A 26,171-nucleotide genomic window follows, 5' to 3' on the forward strand; every position below is an offset into this window, starting at 1 on the left:
TCATGATTTGATACTTTTTAGAGCATGCTCAGACAAAAAAAACGGATCAGGCGCCGGAATCCGGCAAAAACCATTATAAAAAAAAACGGTTTTTCAACGCAGGCAAAAAACGTTACATGAAACTTTTTTCCAGACGCCGGACACACACTTTTTGCCTGTTCTGGCAAAAGCCGGACGCGATGCATGGCCATCCGGCGCAATGCGGCAATAATGAAAGTCTATGGGAAAAAAGCCGTTTCCTGTGGCATCCAGCGCCACATCCGGTTTTTACAAATTTCACCACATCGTTCCTGATGCTAAAAACCTGAAATGTGAAAGTAGCCTTACACTGAGTTCTATGCAGCATTAAAAATGTCCTCACTAGTGTTGAGCGATACCATCCAATATTGAGAAATATCTGATCGGATTGGATCGGACCGATACCCAAAAAGTATCGGGTATCGCCGATTCCGATACCGGAAGTCCCATGCAAGTCTATGGGACAGAAATATCGGAAGTAAAAAAGCCCCTTTCTTTCCTTCCACATCCAGTTCGGGAGGAGGGAAGAGTGTGGGCGGTGCGTGGGTGGACACTGTGCGTGTCTGTGTGTGCGGGCGGGGTCTATACGGGCCTGCCGGGGGGTCTGTGCGGGCCTGCCGGGGGGTCTGTGCGGGCTTGCCGGGGGTCTGTGCGGGCCTGCCGGGGGTCTGTGCGGGCCTGCCGGGGCTCTGTGCGGGCTGCCGGGGCTCTGTGCGGGCCTGCCGGGGCTCTGTGCGGACTGCCGGGGTTCTGTGCAGGCATCGTCCGATGGGACTACAAGTCCCATCGGGCTATGCCTGCTACAATGACAATGATTGACACATTAGCCAATGATGGGACAGTAGTAGTCCCATCATCCGGCTGTGTTGAATGTAAAAAAAAAAAAAAAAAAATACTACATATATGCTACATTCATACAACATAGATACTACATAATACATACATACAACATACATACTACATACTTCATATATAATCAACATACATACATACTACATACATACTACATATATACTACATTCATACTACATACTACATTCATACAACATACATACTACATACATACTACATTCATACAACATACATACATACTACATACTACATACATACTTCATATATACTACATTCATACAACATACATACATACTACATACATACTTCATATATACTACATTCATACTACATACATACATATATACTACATACATACATACTACATACATACTACACATTTACTGCATTCATACATACTGTGATAAAACACTCCAGGATCGGCTTTGCTGGGGTCAAAGGTCACGTGTGTTCCGCATGAAACTCAGGCGCAGAGCTGGGATTCGGGTGTAACTGACCCTGGGTCAGGTTTATTAATAGTGAAAGCAATGCAAAAGGAAATAAAACATAAAACAAATCCTTGCCTGTCCGGCACTAACTAAACAATGGACAACCTAACTACCAACTGGCGGGCTTCTCCCGTCCAGCCAAACCACAGTTGCAGTGGGCACTGCTTTCACTCACGTGTGTGTCTCTCACACAGACAAGCTCTCTGTGTTCCCAGGCTGAGACACTCACACAACCACCTGGCATCCTTTTATATCCACCTCCCATTATCCATTAGTAAGCAGGTGCGATACTGACCAGACTAGGCCACATAGGAAAGGAATCTGGGCGAGATATACCTGCCCTCATCCACTATTCCCACATGATTCTCACATATCCCCCCCCTCTGCTCAGACCACTCCGGTCGAGCAATGACACCCGCCAAACAGTGCACTCGGGACAGGGCATCTGCATTCCCCATCCGTACCCCTGGGCGGTGCTCCACCGTAAAAGTGTAGGCCTGCAGAGCAAGGAACCACCGGGTCACCCGGCTATTCCGTTCCTTGTTCAAGTGCATCCACTTGAGAGGGGCATGGTCAGTGATCAGCCTGAACTTTCGGCCCACCAGGTAATATTTGAGGGCCTCTAGAGCCCACTTAATGGCTAGGCACTCTTTTTCCACGACTGCATACCTTTGCTCGTGTTTATTCAGCTTCCTGCTGAGATAGAGGACTGGGTGTTCCACTCCGTCCCTCACTTGTGAGAGTACGGCCCCGATACCGGTATCAGAGGCATCCGTTTGTACCACAAACTCGCTGCGGAAGTCCGGAGTCACCAGTACGGGCTGAGAGCAAAGTGCCCGTTTTAGGCCATGGAAGGCTTCTTCAGCCGCTAAACTCCATTTAATCATGACGGAGTCTTTCCCTTTTGTAAGATCCGTCAGGGGGGTAGCGATGGCTGCAAAATTGGGTATGAACCGGCGATAATAGCCGGCGATCCCCAGGAAGGCTTGCACCTGCTTCTTGTTGACAGGTTGTGGCCAGTCCTGAACCGCCTGAATCTTATCAACCTGGGGTTTAACAACACCCCTCCCAATTACATACCCCAAATACCGGGCTTCTTCTAGCCCGACGTGACATTTCTTGGGGTTCGCAGTTAGACCTGCCTCCCACAGGTCGTCAATCACAGCTTGTACTTTCTGGAGATGAGTCTCCCAGTCCAAGCTGTAAATGACAATGTCGTCCAAATAGGCCGAAGCGTACTGCCTATGTGGCCTCAGGACTCGATCCATCAGTCTCTGGAAGGTCACCGGTGCTCCGTGCAGTCCAAACGGCATATAAACATACTGAAATAGACCCTCCGGCGTAGCAAATGCCGTCTTTTCTCTGGCAGCCTCCGCCAGAGGGATCTGCCAATACCCCTTTGTTAGGTCTAGGGTCGTAATATATCGGGCTTTACCTAACCGATCTATTAACTCATCGACCCGGGGCATAGGGTAGGCATCAAATTTTGAGACCGCATTCAGTTTCCTGAAGTCATTGCAGAACCGGATTGTGCCGTCCGGTTTAGGAATTAACACAATCGGGCTGGACCAAGCACTGTGCGATTCCTCAATGACATCTAACTCTAACATTGCCTTCACTTCTCGGGAAACGGCTTCACGGCGCGCTTCCGGAATTCTGTAGGGTTTCACGTGAACAGTGACACCAGGTTCCGTTACGATGTCATGTTTCATTAGCGTAGTCTGCCCGAGTTTTTCTGAGAAAAACTTTTGGTTGTGAAGTAAAAACTGCCTGACCTCAGTCTTTTGCCGCTCCGAGAGAGTCTCTGCAACCCATACCTCCGGTACGGTATGTGAGCAGACGGGACGGGCCAGCTCCGCTGACAAGGCAGACCGATCCTTCCAGGGCTTTATCAGATTTACATGATAAATCTGTTCAGGTTTCCGTTTACCTGCCTGGTATACTTTGTAATTTACTTCACCAACTCTTTCCTTGATCTCAAAGGGGCCCTGCCACTTTGCCAGGAACTTACTGTCCACCGTGGGGACCAGGATCAACACCCTATCTACGGGTGCAAACGTACGGATCTTGGCGCCCCTATCATAGATTCTTTTTTGGGCTCCTTGGGCCTGTATCATGTGTTCTTTGACGATAGGCATAACAGCCGCAATACGCTCCTGCATTTGTGTGACGTGATCTATCACTGTTTTAAACGGAGTGACCTGACCCTCCCAGGTTTCTTTTGCAATGTCTAATAGTCCGCGAGGACGTCGGGCGTACAATAACTCGAAAGGCGAGAATCCCGTGGAAGACTGGGGTACTTCCCTGATGGCAAAAAGCAAATACGGAAGTAAATAGTCCCAGTTCTTCCCATCCTTGTCTATCACCTTTCTCAGCATCTGCTTCAGAGTTTTATTGAACCGTTCGACCAACCCGTCTGTTTGAGGGTGATACACGGATGTGCGTAACGGTTCGATTTGTAACAACCGGCAGAGCTCCTTCATTACCCTGGACATAAAGGGGGTCCCCTGGTCGGTGAGTATCTGTTTCGGTATACCGACCCGACTAAACACATGCACCAGTTCCTTGGCAATCGTCTTGGTGGCCGTGTTACGCAAAGGGATGGCCTCTGGGTAACCAGTGGCATAATCCAAGATGACCAGGATATGTTGGTGTCCACATGCAGACCGTGGAAGGGGCCCAACTAAATCCATCCCAATCCTCTCAAACGGGACTTCAATAATAGGTAGGGGTACCAAAGGACTACAGAACCGGGGCTTAGGTGCAGAGGCTTGGCAGTCAGGACAAGACTCACAATATACACAAATATCGTGATGCATGCCTGGCCAAACAAAACAGTGTAATATCCTTTCGGTGGTTTTCTGGTCTCCCAGGTGACCTCCCATCACATGTCCGTGGGCCAGGTCCAGCACCTGCCGCCGGTAGGGTTTTGGCACGACTAATAGTTGCACCGTATCTTCCCCCTTTTTCTCTATCTGATAGAGTAAATCATTCTCCAGAACCATGTAAGGATATGCCAGCCTAGAGCCAGGTTCTACGGGTACCCCATTTATCACTTTTACATTTGTCCTAGCCTGAGAAAGGGTAGGATCCTTTATTTGCTCGCTTTGGAAGTCATCTTTCTGAACTTCTAAATCTGGCAAACGGGGAGGTGGACGGCTGTCGGCCTCCTCCTCTTCCCCGGTCTCCTCCGTATCACCCGCCATGACTGAAAACGGGAACTTCAGGTCATTTCCCGCAGACTCTTCCCCAGAGTCTTCCGGGGAGACCTCTTCCAGGGGTTCGGGACCCACACGCGCCCTGGGAGAAGAATCATGTACACTATTACCCGAGGGCATCAACTGATTCTCCCACAATTGCCAGAAGTGGGGAAAATCCCGGCCCAGGATAACATCATGCAATAACGCCGGGACGAGTCCCACTTTATGTTGCACAGACCCATAGGAAGTAGTAATGCATATGACCGTGGTGAGGTAGGAACAGGTGTCTCCATGCACACATGTTACAGAAAATTTGTCTGATGGTCCAGTCGGGGCTGACACCAGACTGGCCTTCACCAGAGTCACCACACTTCCCGAGTCTAACAATGCCACCACATTTTTGCCATCAACAGTTAAATCACACAAGTGTTTTTCCACATCCTTTTGACCGGCATTCACACTCACTACCCGTGCAACCATAGACATGCGGTTTTTAGAGTCTGTGACGTCGCACTGCATGGGTTCAGTAGTGACCGGACAGTTCGCAGCAATATGTCCTATCTCTTGGCAGCGGAAACACCTAACGGGCCCCTTGCTTAGACCATAGTTCGTTACTCTCGGCCTCGCAGTGCGGGCAGTCCCGTTTTCCTCCCCCACTGTCTTAGGGATTTTTCCATCTCCCCTACTCCCTGGAACAGTCTTACAGGTTCCACGTGGAGACGATGAAGAACGAGGTGGGGTAGCGTCGTCTCGGAGTCCTTCTGCCACGGAGTAACGTTCAACCAGATCCACCAGTTGATCTGCCGTCGTAGGATTTCCATGGCTTACCCACTTCCTCAGGGCTGGCGGTAGAGCTCTCAGGTACTTGTCCATGACGACTCTCTGGATTATCTCTGGCGCTGTTAACACCTCGGGTTGTAGCCACTTCTTCGTCACGTGGATCAGGTCGAACATCTGGGACCGCGGTGGTTTATCCGGCTGATAAGTCCATTAATGCACTCTCTGTGCACGGACAGCGGTCGTCACTCCCAGCCGGGCCAAGATCTCGGATTTCAATTTGTCAAAGTCCTGCGCAGCTTCAGGTTCCAAGTCATGATATGCCTTTTGGGCCTCACCGGAAAGAAACGGGGCAATCAGGCCGGCCCATCGTGCCTTCGGCCATTTTTCTCGCACCGCCGTCCGTTCAAAGAAGGTCAGGTATGCCTCGACGTCATCTTCGGTCGTCATCTTCTGCCAATACCGACTCACATGAATCACTCTCGACTCAGCTTCCAGATTAACCTCCTGTAGGCTTGCCAGGCGCTGCGCCACCTGCTGGAGAATCGAACGATCGGTAGCTGTCATGTCCACCAACTCCTTCAGCTGGGCCATCATCACCCGATTAGCTTCTTGCTGGACGGCGGTGGACTGTACCAGCGCTTTCACCACGTCCTCCATGCTCATGCTTGCAACGTGATGCCCGCGTTCTCCACCACAATGTGATAAAACACTCCAGGATCGGCTTTGCTGGGGTCAAAGGTCACGTGCGTTCCGCATGAAACTCAGGCGCAGAGCTGGGATTCGGGTGTAACTGACCCTGGGTCAGGTTTATTAATAGTGAAAGCAATGCAAAAGGAAATAAAACATAAAACAAATCCTTGCCTGTCCGGCACTAACTAAACAATGGACAACCTAACTACCAACTGGCGGGCTTCTCCCGTCCAGCCAAACCACAGTTGCAGTGGGCACTGCTTTCACTCACGTGTGTGTCTCTCACACAGACAAGCTCTCTGTGTTCCCAGGCTGAGACACTCACACAATCACCTGGCATCCTTTTATATCCACCTCCCATTATCCATTAGTAAGCAGGTGCGATACTGACCAGACTAGGCCACATAGGAAAGGAATCTGGGCGAGATATACCTGCCCTCATCCACTATTCCCACATGATTCTCACAATACATACTACATATATACTACATTCATATAACATACATTCATACTACATCTATACTACATTCATACAACATACATACATACATACTACATACTACATACATACTTCATATATACTACATTCATACAACATACATACATACATACATACATACTACATATATACAACATACATAAAACATGCTACAGATATACAACATACATACTACATACAATACATTCATACAATACATACATATAGACATACAGTACATATAACATAGAGTACATACTCACCATCACTTGTCACTTTGTTCTCCGAAGCCAGTGTCATCTATAAAAAATATTAAAATAACAAGCAAACAATATACTCCCTGATCTGCAGAAATCCACGAGTGTCCCACGACGATCTCCCGTGGAGAACAGCAGCATCAGCTGATGCGACCGCTCTCTAGGGGCCCCAGGAATACAATGACGGGAGTTAGGTATCTGTTATGAGCTCATTTTCTGCTCCACCAGTTGAGAGTTCTCCTTCCGTTCTCCCTCTGGTGGTGACAGGAGGTAGTGAGGTTGGTTTAAGTGGTAGTGATCTGCCACCTGATGAGAAGGATAACGATTGGATCTCTGGAGTATCAGACTGGATATAAGACAGCCGACGCCCTATCCTGCTGCTGGTGATTCAGTCTGCTTCTCAGGTCTTGGACTTCAGCTCTCTTCCAGTCTTCTTAAAGTTAAGTTTGTTTTTTGCTAATGTTCACACTTGTGCTTGATGGTCAATTCAGTTTCTTGTGTGGTCAGCTTGCCCCTGCTGGGGCTATGCTGAACTTCCACTCCTATTTATCTGTATTTACCAATTTGCCTTTTTGTCCCCTATTAGATTGGCCTCTTTTTGCTCTGTTTCAGAATATTTCAGAGTGCTGATATAGTGGGAGAAGTCTAGTGACTTCAGGGTTAATTTTGCTATCAGACGTGTTGGACATTATTTTTGGTAGGGTTTTTTGGCAGATTGCAGACAGTGGCTTTCCTTTCCTGTCCTTTCTAGTTAGTCTGGCCCCATCGTTTGCTCAGCCTATTTTCCTGCCTGTGTATGTGTTTTCATCTTGCTTCACCGTCAATACATGTGTGGGGGCTGTCTTTTCCTTTGGGGTCTGCTCTGGGGCAGTTAGTTTTCCCTTTTCTTTCTTAGGTTTATGTAGTCCTCCAGTGGTGATGAAGCGTCTAGGAACAACGTAGGAATGCTCCACTGATAATATTAGTTGTGTGGATAAGATCAGGGATCTGCAATCTGCATAGTGACCAACCTCTCTGGTTTTCTGGGACTTAGATTTTTGTTGTTCCTCCTCGGTGACCCATTCATAACAGGTATCCTACCGCACTGTATTCCTCCGCCACTGTAAAAAAATAGTCCCTAGTCTCACTTTTGGCATTGCTGTGTGAGAAAGTTCCCACGCAGCTTTTGCCATAAAGGGAGACCAGTGAACTTTAGTAACCTCTCAGTGATGCAGTGCAGGAGATCGTCGTGAGACACGTGTGGATTTCTGCAGATCAGGGAGTATATCGGTTGTTTGTTATTTTAGTATTTTTTACAGTGAGAATGACACTGGCTTCGGGGATCAAAGTGACAAGTGATGGTGAGTATGTACTCTGTTATATGTACTGTATGTCTATATGTATGTATTGTATGAATGTATTGTATGTAGTATATATGTTGTATGTCTGTAGCATGTTGTATGTATGTTGTATGTATGTTGTATGTATGTTGTATGTATGTTGTATGAATGTAGTATGAATGTATGTTGTATGAATGTAGTATATATGAAGTATGTATGTAGTATGTATGTATGTTGTATGAATGTAGTATGTAGTATATATGTAGTATGTATGTAGTATGTATGTATGTTGTATGAATGTAGTATATATGAAGTATGTATGTAGTATGTATGTATGTTGTATGAATGTAATATATATGAAGTATGTATGTAGTATGTATGTATGTTGTATGAATGTAGTATATATGAAGTATGTATGTAGTATGTATATATGTAGTATGTATGTAGTATGTATGAATGTAGTATATATGTAGTATGTATGGTGTATGAATGTAGTATATATGTAGTATGTATGTATGTTGTATGAATGTAGTATATATGTAGTATGTATGTAGTATGTATGTAGTATGTATGTATGTTGTATGAATGTAGTATATATGTATGTATGTTGTATGAATGTAGTATATATGTAGTATGTATGTAGCATGTATGTATGTTGTATGAATGTAGTATGTATGTATGTATGTATGTTGTATGAATGTAGTATATATGTAGTATGTATGTAGTATGTATGTATGTTGTATGAATATAGTATGTATGTATGTATGTTTTATGAATGTAGTATACATGTAGTTTGTATGTAGTATGTATGTATGTTGTATGAATGTAGTATATATGAAGTATGTATGTATGTTGTATGAATGTTGTATATATGTAGTATGTATGTAGTATTTTTTTTTTTTTTACATTCAACACATTAGCCGGATGATGGGTCTACCACTGTCCCATCATTGGCTAATGTGTCAATCACTGTCATTGTAGCAGGCATCGCCCGATGGGACTTGTAGTCCCATCGGACGATGCCTGCACAGACCCCCGGCAGGCCCGTACAGACCCCCGGCAGCCCGCACAGACCCCCGGCAGCCAGCCCCGGCAGACCCGCACAGAGCCTCGGCAGGCCCGCACAGACCGCACATCATGATGCGCACAGACCGCGCACCATGATGACATCATTTCAGCAGCCAATCACAGCCACAAAACTGGCTCATTGCATTATAGGAACTTCCAATTCCGGTATCCGATATTGTAAAAATATCAGTACTCGGTATCGGAATTCCGATACAGCGAATATTGGCCGATACCCGATATTTGCAGTATCGGAATGCTCAACACTATTCCTCACACTTCGTAACGATAAGCCCCTGTGATGCCTTATAGAAGGGACCCATGGGATTGTGCTGCCCTCCACCTTTCTCCCCATTTTTTCCTCTCATTCTTGCTATCTTTCCTCATGGTTTCTATCCCTCTGTTCTGAGTAGCATTTTTCTTCCTCTCTTCTTACTGTCTCTTCAAGGGGTTAAATGGTTTAATGTGATTCTGTTAGGTTTCTTTACAGGGTTGTGTGTAAAAAGTCTGCCTGTTAGTAAGATTCTCATTGGCTGTGGGGTAACTTGGCGGGCTCAGTGCATGTATTTAACCCCCTGAGCACTGGCTACCTGAGCAATTTACTGCAGGATTGTGAAGAGGAGCTTCATGCCGCCTTTTTAATTCTTGTAAATATGTGGGTTTGTTGCGGTGTTTATCTGTGGGTGGTTGTCCAGCTAATTCTGGGTGAATATTTCGACTTTAATAAGTTTTAATATGTTATTTATTGGTATTGAATTTTATGGAGCTTTTATGAAGTGCTTAATAATATTCTTTGGTACCCCAAAAAAATATAAACCACAACCTTTTAACTGCCAAATTCTGTATTGTGTTCTAGCCTTTATTTAATTGTTTTTGGTGGTTTGGCAGCTACGTTCCCATGTCTCTTTCTCATGGGTTTCGGGTGCTATTTTACTGTAGATGTCTCAGTTTATAAACAGTTTTGATAAATGAGGTCCTATATTTCTAATAAGAAAAAAGTTTTTGCTGTCATTGAATGATACCCAACTGATTAATGACCTTGATTTTTTCTTTTTAGGACCTGTGTCATGTGGTGTCTTCTGTTTCCCGTGGCTTTGGTCTTGATCTATCTCTTCAGGTGGAACCAAAGACGTTTGATTCTCCCGAATCTCACAGATAAGTATGTGCTGATCACAGGATGTGACTCTGGATTTGGAAACTTGGCTGCCAAGCAGCTGGACAAACGTGGCATGAATGTACTTGCAGCTTGTCTTACGCAGAAAGGAGCTGAAAATCTGAAGAAGGAGACATCCAGTAGGCTGAAGACCGTCATCCTTGATGTTACTGACAGTCAGAGTGTGAATGCTGCAGCTGTATGGGTTTCTTCTATTGTAAGAGATAAAGGTGAGATTGTAAGATTTTTTTAAAGTCTTTTTTCAAAATCCTTTACTTGGCATTGAAAGTAACATTCAAAAGCACGCATTTCTAGAAATAACAAAAAGCTCTACAGTATTGAACTGATGACAATTTGAGTCTAATACATTGCATAAAAAATATGAAATACAAAATATGAAAAACAACAATGTCATAAGCTACAACGAGGCATATTTATGAACGAAAGTCCACCTATTTTATGGTGCAAAATGCTTCATGACATGGAAACTGGGAAAGCAACTAAGTAAAGTTATTTAAGTGAAACTGAACAAAAATCACAATTATGCGTGAATTATATGACTTAAAAAAAATAAAAATAAATTTTGTTCCTTTATGATTTTAATCCGTTACCAACATTGTTACATCCAATGTTGGCTTCCTGTCTTTGATGCAGGGTTATGAACTGAACCTGAACCTTTCCTGGCAGTTGATTGCTGTGTGGTTCAGTCTTCAGCTGCCTCCAGGGGACGGTCCTTGACTGAAATTCAGCTCTGGCATTTGAAATCACACAGGAACGTGCTGTCGTCACCCTCGAGCACCAGATGGGATATATTACTAATATTACCATGCCTGGAGGAAATCAAGATTTACTATAAAGCCAATATTTGTAATAGCACCAATAATATTGATATATAAGATTAAATAATTATAATATCAAAATAATAACATTGTGATATTACAGACAAATACCAACAAACCATAACCAAATATTACCAGCATATACAGTATTGATACTACCACCATACTGATCGAAAATGGGGTTGAGGTTAAAGTCTATGTAACTTCAGACTTCTGAATCCTCATAACGCTCATTGTGAGAATTCTCCGATGTCGGCATTGGTAGTGGCCATCATGTGAGAGCTGTTGTTTTTAGCCAGGGGGCAGTATCCATGGCCCCTTCCTAGGCTATAAATATCAGCCTGCAGCTGTCTGCATAGCCTTTGCTGGTTATTAATTATAGGAGGACCCCACATCATTTTTTGGGGGTCCCCCATTTTAATAGCCGCTAAAAGCTAAGTATACAGTTGTGAGCTGATACTAATTGCCTGGGAAGCTCCTTGGGTATTAACCCCTTCCCAGGCTATAAACATCTGTCTGTTGTGAGTTCATTTTCCCCTTCATTACTGAGGCCCGAGGAACTCCCTCTTCTGGTAAAGAAAGGTAGTGAGCCTGATTGTCAAACACCTGAGGCTGATGATTGTGACTGGCTGAGTGGAGTTACGGACTGGATATAATGCTGCCGACGCCCTTCTGCCCTGCGGGTGATTTCTCTGTGGGATCCTTGGAGTCTGAATTCCTGCTCCTCCAAAGCTAAGTTTGCTGCTCAGCCTTTTGCTTTTGTGCTTTGATTTTGTTTTTGCTTTGTTTTTCTGGATTTTGCCATTCCCTGCTGGGGTGTGCTGAATTCATTTAGCTCTATCTTCTGAAAATACCTGAGTGCTGATTCAGTTTTTGAAGCCTAGCTGCTTCAGGGCCTTTTTCATATCAGCTGGTTGGCTTTTGTCTTTGATAGGGTTTTGGCAGATGGCAGACAGCAGCCTTCCTTTCCTATCTAGATAGTTTTGGGGCCCCGTCTTTGCTCAGTCTATCTTTCTGTCTGTGTTAGTATTTTCATCTTGCTTCACCGTCATTATATGTTGGGGGCTGCCTATTGCTTTGGGGTCTGCTCTGGGGCAGTTTTAGATTTCCCCTTTCTTTCTTTAGGCCTATGTATTTCTCCGGCTGTGATCGAGGGGTCTAGGGCATCGTAGGAACCCCCCACGGCTACTGCTAGTTGTGTTGATAGGTTCAGGGGTCTGCAATCTGATAGTTGCCAACTTCTCTGGTTTTCTGGACTTAGCTTGTATTTCTGCTTTTGCCTCCTACGGTGACTCAATCATAACATCTGTCCCCTGTTGTCAGCTTTCCCTCTGCTGGTTACGATATTTGTGCAGGAACCCACGCCATTTTTTCCCCAAAAATAATCTTTTAATAATTAAATACATGTACAGTAAGCTGCACACACACTGTACTAATTGTATTTGTCACTGACATCTATATATCTACCTATTCTATACGTATTTACTGTATGTAATCCATCTCTTCTATCCTGACGGCTCCTGCAGTGATTTTACAGAACAGGGCAGATGAATTACTGGCTTTTCTTCTATCTATCTATGCAATTTAATAATAATCTTTATTTTTATATAGCGCTAACATATTCCGCAGCGCTTTACAGTTTGCACACATTTTCATCACTGTCCCCAATGGGGCTCACTATCTAAATTCCCTATCAGTATGTCTTTGGAGTGTGGGAGGAAACCCACGCAAACACGGGGAGACCATACAAACACTTTGCAGATGTTGTCCTTGGTGGGATTCGAACCCTGAGCCACCGTGCTGCCCTTTTAAATACATATATATGTGTGTGTCACTGACATATATACAGCTCTGTAAAAAATTGAGAGACCACTGCAAAATTTTCAGTTTGTCTGATTTTTCTCTTTATAGGTATATTTTTGAGTAAAATGTAAATTGCTCTTTTATTCTATAAACTACTGACAATATGTCTCTGAATTTCCAAGCACTAAATTTTGTAATTATTTTCAGAAAATGAGAAATGGTCAAAATATCAAAAAAATGCAGCGCTTTCAGACCTTAAATAATGCTAAGAAAACAAGTTCATAATCATTTAGAAACAAAAAATACTAATGTTTAACTTAGGAAGAGTTCAGAAATCAATATTTTGTGGAATAACCTTGATTTTTAATCACAGCCTTCATGCGTCTTGGCATGCTTTCCACCGGTCTTTCACACTGCTTTTGGGTGACCTTATACCACTCCTGGTACAAAAATTTAAGCAGTTCTTCTTTGATTGATGGCTTGTGACTATCCATCTTCCTCTTGATTACATTCCAGAGGTTTTCCGTGGGGTTCAGGTCTGGAGATTGTGCTGGCCATGACAGGGATTTTATGTGGTGGTCTTTCATCCACACTTTGACCTAGCTGTGTGGCATGGAGCATTGTCCTGCTGGAAAAACCAGCCTCAGAGTTGAGGAACATTGCCTGAGCAGAAGGAATCAACTGTTTTCCAGGATAACCTTGCATGCGGCTTGATTCATATGTCCTTCACAAAGATTAACCTGACCAATTCCAGCCTTGCTGAAGCATCCCCAGATCATCACCGATCCTCCACCAAATTTCACAGTGAGTGAAAGACACTGTGGCTTGTACACCTCTCCAGGTCTCTGTCTAACCATTAGACAACCAGGTGTTGGGCAAAGTGACGTTCGAATAAGATGACGGTCATCCTGGTCGGTGGAGAGTCATTTTCGCCCTATGCCGGTCTGTAGCTTTGTTGTCCCCCATGTCTGCTGCTTGACCTTGTTGTAATGGACTGCCATCTTAGAAATTTTAAGGATGGAGGCAACATGACTCTCACTGTATCCCTCTGCTAGTAAAGCCAGAATTGAGCCCTTCTTTTCCTCACTTAAGACTTTTCTTTTCAACTCCTTTGGCATGGTTAAAAGTTATTTTTTCATTCCTATTACTTTTGGGATATTACTAGCACTTGTTTTGCCATCCAGCTTGTCATATTGCAAGAGGATTGTGAACAGCACAGTAGGGTTTTTTATATTTTCCTTCATTAAATAAGATTTGGTTCAGGTGATCACCTAAGGCCTCTTTCACACTTCAGTTATTTGCATCAGTTAAAATCCGCCAAAAAGGCAGACAAGCGGATCCGTTCTTAACTGATGTGAACGGATGGCACAGGATCCGTTTTTGGACGGATCCTGAAAATGAGGAAATTTAAAGGAACCGCTGGCTGGGAAGGAGAGAGAGAGAGAGGGAGAGAGAGAGAGAGAGAGGTTTTTTTTGTCCGGCACCCAGACAGATTTTCGGGTTAATTTAGTGTCTGGAGGATCCGCCGCCAAAAAAAACGTTGCAAGCTCCATTTGGAAATCTTTGAGGATGTTGACGGACACTAACATTGCGGCAGATCCTCAAAAAAACGGATGCAACGGACGGCAATTAGTCAGGATCCGCCAATAATGAAAGTCAATGGGGAAAAAACGGATACGCAAAGAAAAATGGCGGATCCGTTTTTTTTCAAAATTGGCGGATCTTGACTGATTGTCAAAAACAGAAGTGTGAAAGAGGCCTAATCAGTAGCACATTAAGTAGAATGAGGTGTACTCTGATTGGAATTCAACTGACACTGGAATGGAATGGCTGTCAGACATGTAGAGAAGCTGATTTTTATAAAACTATGCAGTGGTCTCTTAATTTTTGCCAGAGCTGTATATATACATCTATTCTACAGTATGTGTAGATATCTCTATCTTCTATTCTAACTTGTCACTCTGTAATTATACTGTACACGGCAGATGATTTGCCGGCTTTTAAACTATCTGTTTATCTATATATCTTTTGAAGAGTATTTCCTTTGAAAATGATGTGTAAATGACTTAGAGAATTTCTCTATGTAAAAGCTCATGTTAAAATTGCATTGCAGCCCGATAGCAATCACACTGCATTCGGATGTAAATCGGATGCTAAGTGTAAAAATCGGATTGTACTCGCATGAAAAATACATGACACTTGCATTACACTCGTCCAACTCTCCTGCATCAAAATCGGGCCGATTTTATAATCGCTAGTGTGACTCCAGCCTATGGCCGGGGTCACACTTGTGAGAAACTCGCACGAGTCTCGCCTCTCAATACCCGGGACTGCCACCGGCACTCGGGACCGGAGTGTGTGGCTGCATGTATTTCTATGCAGCTGAGCTTCTGGTCCAAGTGCCGGCGGCAGTGCCGGGTATTGAGACGCGAGACTCGTGCGAGTTTCTCACAAGTGTGACCCTGGCCTATAGCTCAGTTTCATAGCAGACTGTGATTTTCACTACATACTGCAATACTCTGGTATTGTAGTGTATAACATAAGTGATGGTACTGGATCAAATCCCCTTAAGAGAACTAAAAAATAAAGTACAAAAATAATACAAAAAGTTAAATCACTTCCTTTTATCACATTAAAAATAAAAATTTTAAAATTGAAAATAAACATACTGAGTCTGTAAAAGTCCAATCTGTGAAAATGTAAAATGTATTGATTTGAGCTGTAAAAGTCATTGAGAAAAAATTGAAATGCCAAAATTACATTTTTTTGGTTGCCGCGGAATTGCAAAAAAATGCAATAATAAGCAATCGAAACGTATCTTCACCAAAATGATATCACTGAACATGTCAGCTCACCACTCAAAAAGCAAGATGTCACAAAACTCATTCAAAGTAAAAATGCAAATGTTATGAATCATGGAAAATGGCAACATAAGTAATAATTTTTCGTAAAGAAATTCTGCATTTTTTTTCACCACTTAAATAAATAAAAAAGCTGTACAGGTTTGATAGATAATGTCTGTAAAGCGCTGTGGAATTAAAGGCACTATATAAATGAGAAAAGTAATTAAATATATATAGCCGAAATGGTAGTGACCCAAAGTCTCGTGTTTGCAGATCATTCTTACTACAGTGAAGGTCGTAAAAATGAAATCCAAAAATTATTGCAGAATTGTGTTTTCTGACTAATTTTAACATGTTTGGAGTTTTTTTCCCCACTATCCGGTATATTAAATGGTAAAATGATTGGTGTCATTCAGAACTATGACTCATCCCACAAAAAACAAGCACTCATATGGCCTTTTGAATGGAAAAATAAAAAAGTTATGGGCCTTTGAAGAATTGGAGGAAAAAAAAAAACTGATAAAAAAAATGAAAATCGCCATATCTGGAAGGAGTTAACAAAAGAAATAACTTTTGGTTTATATCCACCATTTCTTACTTTTGGACAAAATGTTATGAATGTGCAAGTACCAGAATCATAAATATGTCAAAAACTAAGACTACGAGCCTTAAGCCTTAGAAGGCTAGGCCAAATGGAGTGCTCCTTTATATTAGATAGCCAGCCTATATGGTGGCCGGCCAATTGACTAACTGAACATTCATTTGACCGACCTCCATCTAATGTGTTTAACGTGCTTAAATCACCACTCTGGCGTTTTATTTTATTGCACAGCTGGAGTGGTGCTTTATATGTAATTCCCCTGCCTCCTGTCTCATACTCACCTACCATTACCTTCATCCTTTTCCAGCGTCACTCCAGTCGGTCTCCGGCGAAAAGTGACCTGCCGGCAGCTCCAGGGTTACTGTTGTGAACCCTCTTAATCTGACTTTTGAGGCAAGGCTCCCTCTGGTGGATACTGCTGGTAGTGGAGCTGGTCAACATGATGTTAACCCAACAGCTGCAGAGGATAATTGGAGGAGTGGGGGTAGTGACTGGGACTACATAAGCGAGCAGACTTCTCTCAGTGGCTGCCGGTGATACTCCTTTCTTTGCTTATTGAGGATTTCTGTCTCCTACCTGATCCTGCATTTTTCAGCTAAGTGTCATTTGCTAAACCCTTTGCATCTGATTTTGCCTTGCTGTCAGGGGTCAGCTTACTCCCCCTGGGGCTGCTGGCTCCTGCCCTGTATTTTTGTATCTTGTGTTTGTTTGCTCAGTCCCCTGCTGTATTAGCCTGTTTCTAGCCGCCAGTTCACACCTGAGTGCTGATATAGTGGGGGCGAGGTTTGTGCAAACCTCAGTATTTTTGTACATCAGTCGTTTTGGAATTGTTAGGGTTTTTGCGTGATTGCAGACAGTGCCTTTTCTGTCCTGTCCTATCTAGTCAGTGTGGGCCCCATCATTTGCTCAGATTATTTTCTGTCTGTGTTTGTGCTTCATCTTGTCTCACCGACAATATATGTTTGGGGGCTGTCTATTCCTTTGGGGATCTGCTCTGGGGCAGTTTAGATTTCACCTTTCTGTCTTTAGGCTTAGTTAGTCCTCCAGCTGTGACGAAGCGTCTAGGGCAACGTAGGAACGCTCAAAGGCTACTGCTAGTTGTGTTGTTAAGATCAAGGGTCTGCAATCCGCTAAGCGACCAACCTCTCTGGTATTCTGGTGGCATAGCCTATTGCGCTCTCCTCCTCGGTGACCCATTCATAACAGGTTACATGGAGTGCGACGAAGGTCACTTTTCAATATATCTCTAAGAGAGCCTCGTTCTGGGTCTCATAGACTTGCATTGAGCTCTTGTTACGTAACTTCTGACTTCTGGCCAACCAGAAGTTACAGGCATAAGATGATGCCGCTTGAGCATAGCGGCATCGGTAAAAGGTGAAGTTGTCGGAAGGGGAGCAGGGGGCTTACATTTAAAGCGCCACCTATGTGCTGAAAAAATTTTTTTGGAGTAGTGCTTTAAGATTTAAACAGCGCAAACGTTGTCACTTTTCATAAGTATGCCCCAATATGTGAGGTTTTCAGCTATCCATTATATTGTTTCCCTTCCTAGGTCTATGGGGTGTGATAAACAATGCCGGAATTTCTGTGCCAACTGCCCCAAATGAATGGCTAACTAAAGAAGATTTTTCTAAAATCCTGAATGTAAATCTGTTGGGTGTTGTGGATGTCACTCTTAAGATGCTGCCTTTAATTCGAAGAGCTCGTGGACGTGTTGTGAATGTTGCAAGCATCGCCGGTAGATTTACCATCTGCGGAGGGGCATACTGCATGTCAAAATATGGCGTGGAATCATTCTCCGATAGTCTTCGGTGAGAGATGCTTTATTGTTCTTTATTATATTGCTTTTGTGTAATCACAATCTTATTTTCAAACTAGGACAGATTTTAAAGGAAGCCAGCTAAGCCATTTTTTGGGTGAAGACTTTTCTTTGATTCATGTGTTAACTGTCACCCGAACAGCTATCTCTTCCAACTTCTAAATACACATTAGCTCTCGGCAATTCATTCATATGTTTTCAGTGGGGAGAAAGGAAAAAGCACCTGCCAAACAGATCTGGCAGCAGTTTATCTCTCCATAAAACAGAGGGATCACCCATATATATTTAAATGGCCCAATCCTTCTTCCAAAAGTACATACCTAGTCACAGGAAGTGAGTTTGGTTGACCCTACAGGCAATGAGCACACTTTGAATATTTGGTGAATATTTTACATCAGTATTTGTAAGCCAAAACCAGGAGTGGGTGATAAATACAGAAGTGGTGACTTGTTTCTATTATACCTTTCCTCTGACTGTTCCTCTCCTGGTTTTGGCTTACAAATATAGTGGTAAGAAACTCACCAAATACGCAACGTGTGGACGTGACCTTGGATTTCATGGTCAATAGCAACTGCAGCATGTAAGGAGTTTGGCAGAGAGTGGGCACTCCTACTATTTATCAAAAATACAGGGGAACCCATGCCACTTTTTTAAAAATTATTTATTTAGAGCGCAGGCGCTGACTGATGAATACTCCCATCAACCACTACCTGCACTTTCTGTTATTAGCGGCAGCAGGCATAGGCTGATGGGAGCAGTAGTTCCATCAGCCGATGCCAGTGACCGTAGGTAAACTTTATACCTCCGATCACAGCTGTGGGCTCACGCTGTCATTTGACAGTGTGGGAACCGCACCTGTCTGACCGGCAGTAATGATTCTAGCGCCGATCAGTGTTTGACGCATTGTGATGCACACAACAGCGCAACAAACATCTGTGCTCAAGGGGCCAAATCCGAACAGTAACACGGATTTCCTGGTGAACAGTAGGTGTTCGGTACACACGCCAAACTTTAGTGTTCGAGTTCGCCCATCTCTAGTTAAGATATCTTTTTTCCATACCCAGCATTAGTTATTTATAGAGTTTTGACCGATGTTGACTCTACTTGAGCATGAAGAAGTTTTGGTCATTCATGACTGTGCTGTAATGTTATTGGTTTTCCTTCCTTGGACTATTTCTGGTGTACTAGTCACTGTATACTGAGAACAACCACTTTGGAAATGCTCTTATTCAGTCTTCTAGCTATCACAACTTAGCCCTTTTCAAAGTCTAGCAGATCCTTACACTTTCCCACTTATGTTGTTATTAAAGGGAACCTGCCAGGTCCTACATGTCCCCAGAACCACCAGTTGTGTCTGCATATGTAAACACCCTGCCTAACAGTCCCATTATTACATTACATTAATAAAAATATCTTTAGAAAAAGTATATCATAAAATCTGTTTATGATATATAAGTGAGATCTTTGACTAGTCGATGGGGCGTTAGTGTACCAAGACTAGTCAGACCATTTTTATGTTTTCATGCCCCTGTGGGTGTGATAACATAAATTACAAGTGCCAGTGTCATCTCGAGTGCAATACTTTCTCGTGCATTCTTCCCCTCACTGCATTCATCCTCTGAAGCAGAGTGTATGCGTCCCGGCTTCAGAGAGGTGCACTGCACATGATAGGGTGTGCAGAAAACTTCTGATCATGTGCAGTGCGCCTCTCTGAAGTCGGGACTCGTACACTTTGCTTCAGAGGATGAATGCAGTGAGGCTATGCGGAGGTCAGTGTAGCACTAGCGGTGACGCCGGCACTTGTAAGTTATGTTATCATGACCACAGGGGTGTTATAACATCTAAGTAAAGTGGGCCAACTATTCTGGGAACACTAACGGCCCATCGACTAGTCAAAACCCTCATTTACATGTCATAAACGGACTTTAGAAATACTTTTTTTTTTTTTTTGTAATGTGATGCAGGGACTGTTAGGCGGGGTATTTATACATGCAATCACAACAGCTGGTGGTTCTGGGGGCACAAGGGACCTGACAGATTATGTAAGATAGCAAATTATCTTTAAAACTTCCTGCCTAATGTATCCCATCAATTGATTGGTGCCATTGTAATCAATGTTATTCACTTCCCCTGTCAGTGGTTTTAACCTACTGGCTGATCAGTTTATCTGAAATGATAAATGCAGGACTGAGGGCTCAAGCAGACTTTTGTGCAAATCGGCCAACCTCATATCGAAATGTATGGACTGGCTGTTGCTTTGACTCAAGCGTGACAGCTTCATATATTTCTATGAGACTGTTATGTTCACCCTGGCCAGTCCATGCATTACTGGTCCATGCTCGAACTGATTTGCATGGATGCCTGCATGAGCCCTAAACCAGTAGAAAAACTGTAACATATGCTTATGTATTTGTCATATATAAGAATGCATGTTCAGGTTGGTAACATAGGGGATGTATGTTGGAGAAATTCTCAACCAGAACGAATGCATCATATGGATGGCAATAAAAAAATTAATTCACTTTCAGATGGATGACACATAAATTCTTTCATGCCTTTTGCATCTCTATGACAGCCTTTTTGAAAAAAAAAAAAAGAACCTTAATAATGGAAAAATATTCCATTGTGCATGAATCCTTTCTGACTGAATTTATATCTTCTAGCCGCGAGATGAATCCATTTGGTGTGAAGGTCTGTATTATAGAACCTGGATTCTTTTCAACGCAAGTAACAGATGCTAAACTGATGAAGGAGAGCGCCCAAAAAGCCTGGACCCAAGCACCAGAAGAAATCCGTAGGAGCTATGGGCAGCAATACTATGAAAGATGTGGGTATATTGTCCTGAGAACTTAGAGATTTTTAATCATCTTTTGGGGCTCATTCAGATATCAGTTTTTCTCACATATGAGAAAAATGGACCGATTATTTTGATCAGATTTGGAGAGAGGAAAAAAGTTTAGTCACTCAGTCAGAATGTCAACATGGTTATCATTCCTTTATGTACAAGTGCTTCTCACAAAATTAGAATATCATCAAAAAGTTAGTTTATCTCAGTTCTTCAATACAAAATGTGAAACTTAAATATTATCTAGAGTCATTACAAACAATGATCTATTTTAAGTGTTTATTTCTTTTAATGTTGATGATTATGGCTTTCAGCCAATGAAAACCCAAAAGTCATTGTCTCAGTAAATTAGAATAATTAACAAAAAAACACCTGCAAAGGCTTCCTAAGAGTTTTAAAAAAGTCCCTTAGTCTGTTTCAGTAGGTTCCACAATCATGCAGAAGACTGCTGACTTGACAGATTACAAGAAGGCAGTCATTGACATTCTCCATAAAGAGGGTAAGTCACAAAAGGTCATTGCTAAAGAAGGTGGCTGTTCACAGAGTGCTGTATCCAAGCATATTAATGGAAAGTTGAGTGGAAGGAAAAAGTGTGGTAGAAAAAGGTGTACAAGAAACCGGGATAACCGCAGCCTTGAAAGGATTGTTAAGAAAAGGCCACACAAAAGTTTGGTGGAGATTCACAAGGAGTGGTGTTGTGAACTCATTTTCTGGTCTGCCTCTGGTTTCTGGTGAGGGAGCTGGTTGCGCTGACAGAGGAGTTGTGAGTTCTCTTTCCGGGCTCCCTCTAGTGGTGGCAGGAGGTAGTGAAGCTGATCTAATTAACAGAGACCTGCCACCTGACAATGAGGAAGAGGAGTGGACATCTGGAGTCTCAGACTGGATTTAAGACAGCCGACTCCCTATTCCCATGCTGGTGATTTTTTTCTGGCTCCTGAGGTCTTAGTTTCCAGCTCAGTTCCTGTCTTCTCAAGCTAAGTGTTCTCTGCTAATGTTCACATTTGTCTTGGTCTGGTCTATTCAGTTTTTTGTGTGGTCAGCCAGCCCCGGCTGGGGCTGTGCTGAATTTCCAGTCTTATGTTACTGTATGTGCCAGTTAGCTTTTTGTCCCATATTAGATTGGCCTCTTTTTGCTCTGTTCTCAGAATATGCCAGAGTGCTGATATAGTGGGAGAAGTCTAGTGACTTCAGGGTATTTTTGCTATCAAAAGTGTTGGACATTTTTACAGGGTTTTTTGGCGTGATTGCAGACAGTATCTTTCCTTTCCTGTCCTTTCTAGCTAGTGTGGGCCTCATTATTTGCTCAGCCTATTTTCCTACCTGTGTTCGTGTTTTCATCTTGTCTCACCGTCAATACATGTGTGGGGGCTGTCTATTCCTTTGGGGTCTGCTCTGGGGCAGGTTTAGATTTCCCCTTTTCTTGCTTTAGGCTTATTTAGTCCTTCGGCTGTGACAAGGCATCTAGAATCATCGTAGGTATGCTCCATGGCTGCTGTTAGTTGTATTCTTAGGATCAGGGGTCTGCAATCCACGTAGTTACCAACCTCTCTGGTTTTCTGTAACTTAGCTTGGTCTTGTTTTCCTCCTCGGTGACCCTCTCATAACAGAGTGGACTGCTGCTGGAGTCATTGCTTCAAGAGCCACCACCCACAGACGTATCCAGGACATGGGCTACAATTGTCCCATTCCTTGTGTCAAGCCACTCATGACCAATAGACAATGCCAGAAGCGTCTTACCTGGGCCAAGGAGAAAAAGAACTGGACTGTTGTTCAGTGGTCCAAGGTGTTGTTTTCAAATGAAAGTAAATTTTTCATTTCATTTGGAAATCAAGGTCCCAGAGTCTGGAGGAAGAGTGAAGAGGCCACAATCCAAGCTGCTTGAGGTCTAGTGTTAAGTTTCCACAACCAGTGATGGTTTGGGGTGCCATGTCATCTGCTGGTGTAGGTCCACTGTGTTTTATCAAGACCAAAGTCAGCGCAGCCGTCTACCAGGATATTTTAGAGTGCGTCTGTAGGTATAGGTAACAGCAGGTTCACAGGATGCAGTGACGAGACGCGAGACTTGTTGAACTTTGAAAAGCAAACTTTTATCATTTGAAGCCGCTAGGGCTATACTAAGCAACCAAAAAGGGGTAACAACAGTTGTCCTCGCAGGGACACAGAACAACCAAACACTATTTGAAAAGACCACGACTAACCCGGCCGAGGCCGGTTACTATGGGGCCACGGTATGGCCATCTATGGGTCCTTATACTCTATAATGTCAATTATCCGTCCTGACGTCCCTCAGCGTCTCTGTTGGTGCTGCGTTGCGGATGAAGCTGCTTTGACGTCTTTGATGAGGCTGCTGTGGCGTCTTTGATGAGGCTGCCTTGGCGTTGCAGCTGCTGGGCCCAGCTGCTGAAGATTTGGAGTAGTCTTCGGGCGTTCCAGCGCCCAGGAGGAGTTGGGGCACAACAGGCCCTGATGGAGTCCTGAGATGAAGTAACCCCCTGTTGTAACAGCGGGGTTACGCTTGTTAGCGAGTTCAATGGGACTCCTGTCCCCAAGCAGGGTTGTGTCGCAGTGCTCAAGACTGGCGGCTTACTGGCCACGCGCACAACCTGAGGCTGTGTGCAGAGTGTCTCTGTTGATGAGGAACAGGCCCCAACTGCTGACTGCAGCGGGGTGAAGGTGGCTGTGAGCGGTGATAGACAGGCCGCAACCACGGGCTGAAGTGAAACGGCAGTGTCCGCTGTTAGCAGCGAGCAGGCCGCAACCGCGAGCTGAAGGGGGATGGCAGCAGCCAGGAGAGGGAGCAGACAGGCCGTGGAGGGCTCGAGCTCAGCAGTAACGGCCGAGGATGACCGGGGGCAGATCGTAACCCGGGATTGGGGTGAAGAGGCAGTCCCCTGTCGGTAAGCTCGGCGCCTCTTTCCTGAGGGCCACTGCGTATCTACCCTCTGCTGCTGGTCTCTTCTCTCAACTGTCAGTGTCCTTCCCGTTCTCTCACGCCCCCTCCGTCTCCTGCTCCGTGTCTGACGTATCACCAACTGACTCCTCTGCGCGCTCCCTGTCCCTTTTCTACTCGCCCCTCCCCTTGCTGTCCTGTCACACTCAACAGTTCACTACCCTCCTCTGTTCCCCAGGTACTGTTTCCTTAGGAACTCAGATGGCTGTCCCCTTGGTTCTGGCCTGGACACTCTGTGGGGGTCCTCCTCCCTACACTCTCCCATCCTGTAAGCTCGCCAGTCCTCGGGCGAGGGCCTCAGTATACTTGGGGTGGTCTGCGGAGGTGTCAGTTTTCGTTGCCATATGAACTGGTCCTGTTTGTATCGTTCATAGGGTTTGCCGGCTGTTGACCGCTCGGAGCGTCTTAGTTCTCCGAGGGTGGTGTCTTCTGGGGTGGTGGCCGGTGGTGGGCTAGCTGGTTCGGGAGGGCTAATTGTGTCAGTTGGTTTGTCATTGAGTAGAGAGCCCCTGGTTATTATGGGGAAGTCTTCTTTGTCGTCCGAGTCCCAGAACACGGGCAATGGTTCAGAGACCTGAGGAGCAGGTTCAGGTTGCTTTGGGTTGGAGGAAATACAGGGGCGTAGCATAATCCGATGCACCATGCGGGTAGGCAGCGTTTCATCTTTCTCAGGTCGTATTTCGTACACAGGTCCTTCGGGGTTTATACGGCGTAGGACCCGATAGGGACCCTCTTCCCAGCGTGGCTCTAATTTGTTCTGGGGACGTTGGTCTAGTACGAGTAATCGGTCTCCACTTTGGAGGTCAGGACGTAGAGATGAACTCTTTCCTGGGTGTTCTAAGTCTTGAAATTTGGTATGTACGATTCGATGAAGAGTTTGCAGCCTGTGCCGGTGATTTCGAACCCATGATGATACCCCAGTCCTCGGCTGAGGTTCCTCTGGGTCCAACTCTTCCTCCGTGATCACCTTGCCCTCGCGTCCGAACAACAGGGAGTAAGGGGTATAGCAGGTAACTCGATGTACTCGATTGTTATAGACCCATACTAGTTCAGGGACATATTCGGGCCAACAGGCCTTCTTGACACTCTGCAGAGTATGCAACATTTGAATTAATGTCAGATTAAATCGCTAGCAGGCCCCGTTTCCCTGCGGGTGGTATAGCGTGGTCCGGAATTTGTCAATACCATAGAGACGGTGTAGTTCCTCCATTATTTTTCCCAAAAAACATTCTCCTTGATCAGAATGTTGAGGGCATCCATAAACTTGTATAAAGTTTCTGCAAATTGCGGAGGCGGCCGACTCCGCTGTCTGGTCTCGAGTGGGGGTGACCACAGCGAACTTAGTGAAATGGTCTACCATGACGAGGCAGGGTTCATACCCCTGGAATGCGGGACCAATGGTCAGGTAATCCACCGTCAGAAGCTCAAGGGGCGCTGAGGTCACGATTGTTTGTACTGGTGCTTGCTGTGCGGGCGGTTTAGCTAATTCGCATAGGTGACAGGTCCGGCAAGTCTCGTCCACAACAGCATGCAAGTGTGGATGGTAAATTTTCTGTTGTAACCATTGCAAGGTCTTTTGAGCTTCAAAATTAGCCTCTTTTTCGTGGGCTTCTCGAGCCAGTTCGTTAAGTTGGGCTCCGGGCGCAACTACCTGCCAACTCGTCATAGATGTTGTTCGTGAAGTCATTTTACGATACAATAGTCCCTTTCGGATAACCAGACTCTCCCATTGTCGTAACATCAGCGACATGTCCTGAGTCAAAGTCTGTCTTTGTGAGTCAGTGGGCAGTTTGCCAGCGGTTACCCATTTCCGGAGAAGCCCAATTTCTTCGTCTTAGTGCTGTTGTTGGATCCACTTATCACGGGATTGTTCCAGCATGCCCCTTAGGGTCTCCATGAGAGGTACTTCCTGGGAGGCAGCTGTAAGCACGGCAGCAGTGAGGGCGAACGGTATCTCTTCCCCTTCTAATTCGTCGTCTCGACTTTTCCCTGGGGTTGTATGTCGAATCCTGGAGAGAGCATCAGCGTGTACATTCTCGGCCCCTCTTTTATAGATAATTTTATAGTTGAATTTTGCCATCCGGGCCACCCATCTTTGTTCCAGAGCTCCCAGTTTGGCATTTTCCAAATGGGCCAGCGGGTTATTGTCGGTCCGCACCACTACCTCGGAGCCC

At 44.5% G+C, this 26,171-nt stretch overlaps 1 protein-coding gene across 2 annotated transcripts in view; it reads left to right on the plus strand.

Annotated features, from left to right (window-relative positions):
• The window catches only part of LOC141091342 (retinol dehydrogenase 7-like), a 56,424-nt gene that overhangs the window by 26,062 nt on the left and 4,191 nt on the right, over positions 1-26,171 (plus strand). For both annotated transcript variants that reach the window (XM_073576876.1, XM_073576875.1), the window contains exons 2-4: positions 10,205-10,530; positions 17,936-18,194; positions 20,866-21,029. In XM_073576876.1, the coding sequence (XP_073432977.1) occupies positions 10,215-10,530; positions 17,936-18,194; positions 20,866-21,029 (739 nt within the window). In that variant the 5' untranslated portion in view covers positions 10,205-10,214. The remainder of the gene's footprint in view (positions 1-10,204; positions 10,531-17,935; positions 18,195-20,865; positions 21,030-26,171) is intronic.

This window comes from Dendrobates tinctorius, unplaced genomic scaffold (assembly GCF_039654945.1).
Source record: "Dendrobates tinctorius isolate UK_male_01 unplaced genomic scaffold, ASM3965494v1 ptg000051l, whole genome shotgun sequence".
Taxonomy (NCBI): Eukaryota; Metazoa; Chordata; class Amphibia; order Anura; family Dendrobatidae; genus Dendrobates; species Dendrobates tinctorius.